Consider the following 12,020-nt stretch of genomic DNA (forward strand, 5'->3'; position numbering starts at 1 on the left):
GACTTCTCTGGACAATACATTACAGTAGTGGATTTGTGAAGAAGACCACAAATCATTTTTGATTCTGACCTTTCCCTCAACAGACGCATCAGTGCCATGTTTAGCAGATGCTTCAACTAAATACACAAACTCAGACTCATCCAACTGCTTCTTTCCAATTTACTCTATTGGTGGGAATGGTTATTTACCTACTACTTGACTACTGTCATGCTCTGTATGCACGCATCTCATTGTTTCAGATTCACTGATTCCAGGGGTTCCAAAATGCTGTCTTAACCCAAAGACTAAGAGAAAAGATTGCATTACTTGACCTAAGAAGCCATTGCCCTAACTCACACTGAAAGAAATAACTCTTACTCAGTTCACAATTGGCTGCTTGACATACATCTGCATTACTGATCTAGCATCTCTTACCTCACTCAAAGCTAATCTCTAAAGGTCTAAGCTCTCTGAGGAAGGCTCTGAGTTTTTAAGATGCCCTTGCTGTCGTTCACAGGTTTTTCATGGGTGGTTTAATAAATTAACTTGAAAGGGTTAGTTGGTTGGTTCTTATGTACTGTGTGAATGCTGATATTAGGGTTCAAATTAATTCTGCCAGAGTACTTTGGATTTTGTTTCTCCTATACGTGTTAGCAGGTGAGACATTTTTTATTTTGAGATTCATTTGTAATTTGTGGTTATAAAAGTAAGTGGGAGGAATGAAGATTATCTATATGTATTTACAAGGCTTATTGCTAATCTTTTTTGTTTGATCTAAGCCGGTCTTGTGAGTGAGTTCTTAGTAGTGTTTGCAGATAGCTCAATCTGAGCACTGCACTGGCATTGGCTGGTTCATTGAGTGTGACTTATTTTCTACAGGCTATGCTCTCTATACATGATGAGGAACAGCGAGAAGCAATCCTATCCCAGTTAAATAAGGGGGTTTTGGACCTTTCTTTTCCACTAGAGGAAACACAGCCAGATCTTCTCTATCAGACATGGTAAGTCAAGAAAGAGTGGGGCCAAACCTGCAGAGCATCCAAAATGTGTATGCATTTTATCATTTCAGACTGTAGGCCGTAGTACATTTTGCACCGCAGGCTTCTACCTTAATATTAGTTTAACAGTGCTGCAAATATACAGACAGTAGGTAGTGGAACCAGGTGTCTATACAGTATTTTTGACATGATATCTGCAGTCTCTTAAATTGTTCTGACTTTGTGTATGGAGTGCTGCAATGCCATTATTCTTTTACTCTCCAGGGCCCTGTTTAGCCTGGTCCTCGTCTCATTCAAACTATCGGTGCCCTGTGCTGCAGGACCACAGTTCTCTCACTTTCAGTTTCTGTTTGGAGTGACTTCCATCTTATTCAGACTTGGGGTGCCAGGAGATGCAGTAGTGCAGTTCTCTCCCTTCAAAGGATCTGTTGAGTACCTTCCATCTCAGTTACTCTGTGGGAGTCAGGAGCTGCAGTACCACAGTTCCCTCAATTTCAGTGGCTGTGTAGAGTAACTCCCATCTCATTCAGACTCAGGGTGCTGGGAGCTGCACTGCTGCGGTTTTCTCCTTTTCAATTACTATGTTGAGTAACTTCCATCTCATTTAATGGCAAGAGCTGTAGTACCACAGTCCTCTCACTTGCAGTGGCTGTGTGGAGTAGCCACTGCAGTCTCATTCAGTCTGTCTATGGGTGCTGGGGGATGCAGAACCACAGTTCTCTCCCTTTCAGTAGATGTTTGGGGTACACCCCTTCTCATGTAGACTGTAGGTGCCAGGAGTTGCAGTACCACAGTGTGGAGTAACTTAATCCCACAAAAGGAAAGGGGGTAGGTGTAGCAATGAGAGATATTCTCTAATTCACGTAAACACATTCCCTGCTCAGAAAACGTGTGTTGATTCAAACATGTTGTATGCAGGTCTTCCTGCTAACAGGACATAAAGCTCTCACCCGCCTAAGAGACCTCCTGGCACCGGTCATCAAGATCCATCAAGGTGTGAGCTACTTCTTATTTAAGGGAGTTCATGAGATGTTTTTCAATGCCATGGTTATTATGTGTGCCAAGTAATGAGCAATACTAGGGTATGGAGCTCTCAATGCAGAGAAGAATGTAGGGATTTTAAAATGACCTCAAGGTGGACAAGATGAGTCTTTATTGTGCCAAAGCTAGGATTAAAAGAAGGTGGGTGTTATTTCAACCCACAAGTAGAGGTCAACATGTTTCTGCACTATGGCCACACTCTAATGAGGCATAGGGGCTTTCATCAGGACCATTGATACAACTACTAGACGCATCTGTTTAAAATTAATTATATCTGTATAATGCAGGCTAGAGAATAATAAAATGTAAACATAGTGCAAACACGATGTACACTCAGGTACCAGAAAATTGTGTCTGTGCTGGTGTGGTCACTGCAATGAAACATGTGGTGAAATAACAGGTACCTTACTCTATCAATGGGGTTAAATTGTCGTATCCCACCGGAGGAAAAGATGGGGACCAGGCTGCTGTGTGAAATTATAAGAGAAAACCTGTTAAGTTGATATGTAGGGTTGGATGATGTCAGTAGGATCCTTAACAATTGCTGGCATCTAGTCTGGTCTGTTATGTCGAGGAAAACAAGAATGATCAATTCACAATTAAAAGTGATTGGTTGGAAAGGGGCAACATTCCTTCATAAACTGTTGTGTGCCATAGGTTATTTGTAAATAAAGGCGTTTGTCATGGGTTGTTTTATCCCCAGCCATAATTATGCAATCTGTGTTCAACTACAAGTGAGTGAACTGTAAGTTCTTTTTCTTGTGCCCTACATCAAGGTGCATTTTGGGCTTATGTGATATGGTTGGGACAGGAAAATGGAAAAACAAGTAATGGTATTGCAAAACGTTTGTCTTAGGAGGCCCGGCGTACTGGGTTACCTAATGTAGTCCACCTCTACTACACACATGAGCCCTACTGAGTCCATTATACAATGTGACACTGTTAGAAATTGGGTTACTGGCTGACTGGGGTGTGAGCCCTGGTCAAGCAGCAACCACAATCCTAGTCAGGGCAAGGCACAAGCACACCCTAAATTAACCTGTGCTCACCTTCTGGTAGCTTGACACAGAGCAGTCAGGCTTAACTTTGGAGGCCATGTATAAAATATTTGTGCCACACTTCAAATTGTAAAGCAGTGAAAATGCCACAAAGCTTCCACACCACGTTAGAACAAGCTAACTTAATTTAATAAATAAAACAAGACCATACCGACAACAATCCAATAAGTAGAACTTGAGATATAAATATTTAAAGAATAAACTGTAAAATAGGGCTTAGAAGCAATAAATGCTTATTTGGGATATCTAGTCGTGCCGGACCGGGACAAAATCAGAAGTTATGGTTGACCGCGATGGAGTGCGAGCCGAATACAGTTACCCAGTGAGGCCCACTGAACAAAAGTACCTTGATCCTGGTTGCTTAAACATCGAAGGTGCAGGCCGCATGATGTCGATCCATGCAGTGGGGGCAATGCACCAGTTCATCAGAGGATGCATGGGTTTTGCTGGAGCAAGCACCTGAGGCTTCACTTCCAAGGGCCCAGGACTGGGGTGGCACCACTTGGCAGGGCAGACTCACAGATGGCAGAGTCTATGTCATAGAAGAGACGACGACTACTGCAGCGGCAACTGGGGCTTACTAAGGCACTGTTGCAGCATCACTAAGTAAAGTGGTATTGAACCTGACCATGGACTTATGAGGGATCGAGCACATGAAAGGAGGGGCTATTGATCTGAATAATTACAGTGTTGGCACTGATGTTAATAACAACAGAGGAATACAACTAATAAATACGCCCTGATGAAGTCTACAGGTGTTGGACGAAACACATTTGCTGTTTTTACAATATTCATATGCAGATTAAAGAATATTTTCGATACAAACTGACTGGATGGACAATATGATTTTAGAAACTATTCATTGTGGTGCTTTTCGCAGTCGTGAATTAATCAATTTTGGTCCTTGGGATCACTCTCTGAAAACAGCGGGAGTAGCGGATGTGCACGCTAAACATTTTCAAATTTTGGACTCTGGACCAACAGTGGGGGAACGCTGAGGGAGGTGCGGTTGCTCCATAAGCTTGCTGTTTCACTTTTGTTGTTTATATTGCTACTTGGAATTAGACCAGAAGGGCTGGAAGGCAACTCATCCCACAATTGGACTCTAACAATGCACATGGTAGGGGCAGCGAGACAGATTATAGCCCTCTAAAGGAGGAGGCTACATCCAATGCTCTTTGCTTCTTTACATTTTGCCACCTGCTGGCCAAGGAGCAGCTTATGCACAGGCTCACACATTCAGAACCCAAGTTCACAGCGAGGTGACCATCCGTAGTAGAAAATTTGTCTAAGAGAGAACATCTCTTTCTAAACATTTCCCACTTAAGAGCACTGCAAATGTTTAGCCGAGACATCTGACACAACTCCTTCGGTCCCGGAACTTTTGACGTTCTTACTCCACTTAACAAGCACAATGCAACGCACATATACATGTGTTAAATGGGGCGATTCAAAGCAAATTGGCACCTTCTTTTGGGCACCTGGTACTGCACAGTATACATGGTCACATAAACATGCCCTGCTAGTTAAAAACCTTTTCTCTTGTTATTTTAAAGTTGGGGCAATGGACGGAGTGGGGTGTAACGTGGTTACCTATTGGTTAATTACATAACAGCATTTAAGTGATGATGTTATAGTAATGCTTCACCAAACTAATTGGACCCTCGGCTCATATTTTGTATTGCATTAAAAAACAAATAAAAATAAAATGTTAAATAAAATGGTACACCATACAAGTCAAACCAAAAACAATTTAGTAAAACATGCAAAGCAACAGATGTAAATCCTGCACCTGCTGTGTGCATGGTTTAACTCATTTTTTTATGCTTAGATATCACCAGTGTTTTGCAAGGTGTAATTTCTGTGAAGTAATGTGGTATCACCAAGTTAATCATTTTTAGGGGAAAAGGTAGCAATCTGAGGAAATCTAAGTAGCTCACATTTTTACTATGTCTCCATTTTTTTAAATGTCATAAATCACATCTGAGAGGAATGAGATTAGCCTTGCTTCATCCTGGAGGCGATACATATGCACACACATTGATCAGAGAATCAGAGGGGCCTGTGTAACATTTTTTTGTGTCTTGCAGCTTGCAGCTGTGGCGCGAGGCCATAGATGGTCTTGTCAATCATTCCATCTTGCTCCGGTCTATTCTGGGCCTGCCCGAGAAGGAGTCGCTGGGGGAGGTTGTCCAGGAGGAAGAAGGTAATTAACCAGACCATTTTCAGAGACTCCCTTGCACTGAGCAAAGAACACTCAAGCTCAACTACTGTCATTTCCAAAAGGACTCATATTATTGTACACCAGCTCTTCTGAGGTGAAAGGTACCGTTAATCTCACCTCTCACCAGCCATCCCCGGGGGCTTCAAGTCTTATATTCTCCTGTTCTCTCTGAAGTCAGAGAAGATTCTGGGAAAAGGAAATACTAAATGTACTGTCTTGTTCCTGCATTCAAAATGGATGGGTAAATCTGAACTTGCATTTACAGCAGTGTGCTGTGGCATCTAGTACATGATAACTGCAAGCTAATTATAATCCAAAGGTGCCTGTCCTTTACTTATGCTTCCTCCATTACACCGCAATGTGCTGTGGTCATGCTCAGAGCACCTCTGTCATTGTTCATTCATTACACCTTACATGCACGCCTAGGCCCCAGCTCTCGCTTACCTTGGACTGGTCCTCTGACCAGTCTAAGGCCCTTCTGGAATCGGTCTCTCTGCGCTCTTCCTTCATTCCTGTCTGTCTCTGTGCTTGGCCTTTTTTTGCCCATTATGTATGTTCCCTTTTTGTTGCTCTGCCCAATCTTTTGTCTTTTGTGCCCTTTTTTGTGCCTGGTCTTTTGTACTTGTTTTGCCTCTGTGCCCGTTTTGCCCTTTGTACTTTAGTCTTTTATGCTAGTTTTTCCTCTGTACACATTTTGTCTTTTGTGCCTGTTTTGCCCGTTTTATGTGCCTTTATATTTTTTCGCCTGTTCTGCTCTGCCCAGTATTTGTGTCCGTAATTGTGCTCTTCCTTCCTCCCCCTCTTTTCCCACCTCCGTTCTCCCCCTCTCCTTACCTGCTTCTCCTGCTGCCTACTCCCACTGCTATACCGCCCCTCCCTAGCCCCGCCCCCCACACTCCTCCACTCCTAGGATCGACTTGATGGCAGCCTCTGGGCACGTGCAGCAGGGGCACCAAAGGCAAACCATATCACACAACAGGTCACTCACTGCTGCTTCTTTTGCAGCATGTCCCTCCACAACACCCTCTGCACACACTTCACCCCGTATTGCCTGCATGCTTCTGAACAACAGATCCCGCCGCAATACACCACCGAGATATGGTACCTCATCGACACTCTCTCCCCAGACATTCCCTTCCTGACTGAGACCTGGATGAGAGCATCTTTCATCCCTACCGTGGCCATCCCCCTGGATTCAAGATCATCTGCTGTGACAGGCCCCACAAGCCGAGAGGACGCCTCACAATCATCCACAAGGATATCATCATCTGCACCACCGCTTGGGATGAACCAACCATGCTCATGGAACACCTGTACTTCCAACTGCAGATCAGCTACTCCACGACAATTTCAGGCACCCTTGGCAACCAACCGATTGGACCCCGCACCACATTCAGCAACCTCCGCACTGACTTCATCACCCACATCAACATTAGATTCAATGACTTCTTCCTACTCTGCGTCCTCAACATTCATCTCACTGACCCCATGGACCCACAATGTCACCGACCTCCTAGAAAGCGTCAACAACATCTGTTTCACGCAGCTTGTACGTGACTCGATTCACGCCGCCGGACACTCACTCAACCCAGTCTTCATGTCCAGCATCAAGATCACCTTCAGCCACATCTCCCCGCTCACATGGACAGACCACTCCATCATCCACTTCTACTTCAGCGTACCCCACCCAACAAACCTAAACTGACCATGAAACTTGGTCACAACTGCAGCAACATGACAGAAGCAGACTGGAACCACGCCAACCAAACCTGACAGGCGACCTACAGAAACACCTACCCACCTTCGACAACTGGATCTCAAAGTGCACCAACATCCTGGCCAACATGAAAAAAATCAGACACTCAATATTTTGCTTGTAAGCATGCTGGTATACCGAGCACCTCAGAGACCCCAGGTGCTATTGCAAGCAGCTGGGAAGATGATGGAGGACCAGCCATGACACCACCTCCAGAGCCACTTACAAATCCGCTCTCCGAAGGTACCATGCACAGATCAAAGAAGCCAGGAAAGCGACCCTTGTGATGAGACTTGTATCCTGCGCCAACTCTGACAAAGAACTTTTCAACATTGTCAAGGATTTCACCAACTCGACAGCCTCCACTAACACAATCATCCCATCACAGATTCTCAGTTACAGCCTTTTGGACTTCTTTCACAACAAAATCCTCAAAATCTAGTGCACCTTCACATCCAAACCCATCATAGAGGACATTATCATGCAACCTCCCACAACCACCAGGATCACCCACCTCCTACCAAACTGTAGCCCCCTCTCCACAAATGACACCACCAGAATCATACAGACCATCTACTCAGGGTCCTCCTTAGACCCCTGCCCTCACCACATGTACAACCTGGGAAGCACACTGATCAGCACCAACCTCTACACCATTATCAACTCCTCTATCCTCAGCGGGTACTTCCAGGACAGCTGGAACACGGGTAGGTAACTGCTCTGCTGAAGAAACCCTCCGCTAATCCTAAGGATTTTGGCAATTACAGGCCTATCTCGCTCCTACCCTTCCCAGCCAAATTCCTCGAGAAACCGATCAGCATGCAGCTATCTACCCTGCTGGAGCAGCACCACCTCCTGGGCTCAACCCAATCAGGATTCCACAGCAACAAAGCACGGAGATCATTCAATTGACAGCAACAGATGACATCCGCTTATCAGGTATAGAGGAGAGACTGCTACACTTATCCTTCTCAACCTCGTGGCAGCTTTCAACATCATCTCCCATGGCATCCTCATCGCCAGTCTTCAGGAATCAGGAGTCCAAGGACTCGCCCTAAGTTGGATCGCCATTTTGACCTCCGAACTCAAGCAGCTCATCTCCGGAGTCCCCTTGGGCTCCTTCCTCAGTTTGACCATGGCACCTCTTGCCCGCATCATAAGAACCCACAACATCAACATCGTCTCCTACACGGATGACACTCAGCTTATCCTCTCCTTCACCCACACAAACAACACCACCTGGAAGCACTTCACAGTCTGCATGTCTGACGTAGCAAACTGGATGCGAAAACTGCCTCAAACTCCATAATGATAAAAAAAATCCACCTGGGACTCTTCCTGGTGGCCACTCAAACTGGGTCCTACGTCCACTCCCTCAGACCACACCAGAAACCTTAGCATCGTCCTTGATGATAAGCTCTCAATGAACAAACAAGTCAAAGTCATTATTGCATACTGAAGCCACATCCTCAGAATGCTTTGCAAAATCTTCACATGGCTCTGCACGCACACTAGACGCAAGGTCACAACAGGCCCACATCACCAGTAGACTCAACTACGGCAAACACTGTACATCGGCATTTCTAGCCAACTCATGTAAAGACTCAAACCCATCCAAAACACCGCTGCCAGTCTCATCCTAGACATCACCAGAAGCCCATAGAACCGCTCTACCTCGCGGAACCGCACTGACTTTCCTTCTAGAAAAGTGGCAAATTCAAGCTTCTCATCCACGCCGACAAAGCCCTCCACAACGCAGGTTCAGCGTACCTCAATGACCAACTCCAACTCTACCAACTCTTCGGACATCTACACTCCACTTCTGTCTCACTCACACAAATCCCCTGCATCAGCAGACGTAATACAGGAGGTTGCGATATCACCTTCTTCTGAGCCAAAAGCTGGAACAAACTCTCTCTACATGTCAGGACCGCCGCTCCTCTCCTCGACTTTTGCAAGAAGCTGAAAACCTGGTTGTTCAACTAGGAGCTCCTCCAGACCTACCCTCCTGATGAGGCGCCAGGATACCCTCACAGTTGATAATCTCCATCATACAAATCTACATACCAACTGAACATAACACCAAAATGCTTCCCACTAGTCTCACAGGTACAACACCCTTTCCACGTGGTGTATCGTGCAGCCCATGTGCAAAGTGCCTCAGAGCCTTGTCAGGGGTAGAAACCAACATATAAATGCTACTACAGTACAATGCAGTAATGTACCCTCTCCGCTGGGTGGCACAGCACTCACTGGACATGAGACTCTAACGGTAGCGATGGATGTGAGGGTGAAGCGCTCTAACTTTGAAGTTCCACAGCCCCGGCGTGACTTCAGTGCGCCGAGGCTGCCTTTGACTCTCTACCTGCAGACTGGAGGGAGTCATTACAACTGACCCGCTAATGTCAGCCAAAATGTGGTGCCGAGGACTATAGCAATACAACTCTGCTGCGTTTGGTAACTAGGAGGTAGGAAGTTACCTCACCATTCAAAACTACAGACCTTGGAATGGGGAATAATGCACAAATTGCGCCTGCCTTCCTTTTGAGGGGCACAACGCTGGAATGTGCTTGATTTATCCGCAATGTATGCACCAGGTTTTACCTCGAGAAAAGTTTAAGGTCGAACACAAACACTGCAAATTTCAGCTGTGTTGAAATCTCGTTTCCTACTCTCGACCTCTCTTTCTCCCTCCCTGTCTTTTCCTCTCTCCCACTTTCTTGCTTACTTTCTCTCTGCCTCTCTCTTTCTCTGCCATTCACCAACCTCCCACTCCCTCTGGCCATGAACACTTGCAGGTCGCCCTTACCCCAAATTCCTCATTGCTGTTGCAGCGTCTGTCTAAACAGCTTCCTTTCCCCTCAGGGACTGAGCGCAGAAAGGAGGGAGATCGATAGATGGATACCTACATTATTCAACTAAAGTCAAGCTGAGCTATTCTTGAAACCTTAACTGCAAAAGTCAATAGTCACAAATGCTGAGTGAACCCTGAGCGCATCACTTTCTGTCACAGCCTCAGCTGCGTGGCAGCACTGCTGTCCATGTCCTTGGCTGTGAGTCAGCACTGTGGCGCAGCCTGCAGTACTGTAGCAGGCCTTAACCTGACTGCTTGTTTTGGGCCTTGCTGGATTCACCGAGATGTATTTCTGGATCTCTGTGGTACTAAACCACGCAGAATGAACAACTACTATTACGAATATGTGATCGTATCAACGCTGTATGGAAAAACTCATTTTACGTTGCCTTGACAATTAGGAAAAAATAATTTTGAAATACACCAAAATTAGCAAAAATGTTACGACCCGAACTCTAAAGCTAAACATAAACCTTACTCTTATCTTAACCATATCCCAAATTAGTTACTTACATAAAGCTGTAATCCTACTTCTCACACTAATTATAATCCTGTCCCCGCACCTACACCTAACCATAAACCTTTTACAGGACCCTGAGTATAACAACTATATAGCCCTTACCCAAATCTTAAGATCGTCATGCTTCAAGGTTTTATTCACCTCCTGGTACCAGTGGACTTTCTTTGTGAGCTGGCTTTGGTAGATGCCATCTTCAGAGAGAGCGCACTTACTGTAGAGCTGGTACCCTGAGCTGAGCTTTCCACTTTCTCCATAAGTTGGAAGCCGCAATGCTAAAATAATGTTACAAATACACCTGATGTTGGACTAGTTGGGAAGTTTTCTATATGCCATTCATTAACCCCGCTTTTTTTCCTTACAGCTTCCATACCTTCTCTAGATCTTCGGCATCCTGCACAGAGGAGGCCATCTGGTTTTCCTGGGGCCAGACTTTTTTTTACAATAGACAAGGTGCAGAGCTTTCACTCCTCACTAGAACCACTTATTACCTCCTCGTAAGTCTTCCTCGCCACCAGAGTTACGCAGTGAGCTTCAGCTCCACACCACAACTCTCCAAAGCAAATGTTAGCCTCCCATGCCTCCCATCCCTTCCCAACATGGCCGACCCATATCACCCCTGACCTCTATAAAAGGGGAGCCTGCCCATCCCATTTCCTGTTTTTTTTGTTCTGCACTGCAGATTCTCCAGAGCATAATGTTGTATCAGGTAAGTGGGGGCGAGGTCCTGCTCTAGCAGGTCCCACGTCCCTGGGGTGGAGGCCCTGCGCGAGTGGGCTCATGCATTGGGTGTTTCCCCTACCTTGTGGCTAGCCGCCCTCGCACTGTTGTCTTTATTGCAGCCCTGCACCAATGGGCTATGGGGGTAGCAGGCTCCTCGATGTGTGTTCAGCCCTGCCCTAGTGGGCTCACCTGTTGTTTTGCATTTTCTGCTCAATTGCTGGATCGCGAGCAACCGGCTGAGTTTCGGCCCTGCGCGTCTTTCCCGGGACATGCTCTATTTGCAGGCGGTCTGTTGGGACCTGAGGCCCCTGCCGCTCTCCCTTGTGCCTCCTATTCTTGGCGATGCACTGCGGTGGTGTCTCCAGGGGGAGGCGCCTCACACGGCCGACTTCCCGCTTGGCTTCTCTGCCGGGGGTGGGTTGCCTAGCGTGGTGTGTTTGCGGCTGGTTCTCCCTCTCTTCCAGCTTTTTGAGGTGTCCCTGACACGCAGGGGCTGTGTCGGGCCCCCGCAGCCTCTTTGTCTCTTGTTGTGCCTCGTGAGTACGAGCACTGGTCGGGGCTCGCCGGTGCCATCCCGGCTTCTGGGCCCTCGGAGCAGTTAGCAGGTCATGCCACGGCCTCTCTCTTGAGCTCATTCATCTGGAAGCTGTGGTGGCGCTCAGGTCCGCTGGTGTCCTGTGGGCCGGGGGACTGTGCCGTGCAGGGGGCACAGCAGTGGGCTGGGTTCTCAGCGCCTGGTGGTGAATGGCGCTGCAGCGTTCCGTCCGGCAGCTGGTGGGCCCGTGTGCTATTGTCTCGGGGGTGTCTTTGCAGCCCTGGGTCCCACTGTGGGGTTTACTCGTGCTTCTTGTTGGTGCTCCCGGCCGTTTC

General features: G+C 46.7%; 1 protein-coding gene across 2 annotated transcripts in view; it reads left to right on the forward strand.

Annotated features, from left to right (window-relative positions):
* The window catches only part of MYCBPAP (MYCBP associated protein), an 835,305-nt gene that overhangs the window by 670,082 nt on the left and 153,203 nt on the right, over nt 1-12,020 (forward strand). For both annotated transcript variants that reach the window (XM_085617113.1, XM_085617114.1), the window contains exons 15-16: nt 859-980; nt 5,167-5,282. In XM_085617113.1, the coding sequence (XP_085473239.1) occupies nt 859-980; nt 5,167-5,282 (238 nt within the window). The remainder of the gene's footprint in view (nt 1-858; nt 981-5,166; nt 5,283-12,020) is intronic.

Source organism: Triturus cristatus, chromosome 7, assembly GCF_964204655.1.
Source record: "Triturus cristatus chromosome 7, aTriCri1.1, whole genome shotgun sequence".
In the NCBI taxonomy this organism is placed as follows: domain Eukaryota; kingdom Metazoa; phylum Chordata; class Amphibia; order Caudata; family Salamandridae; genus Triturus; species Triturus cristatus.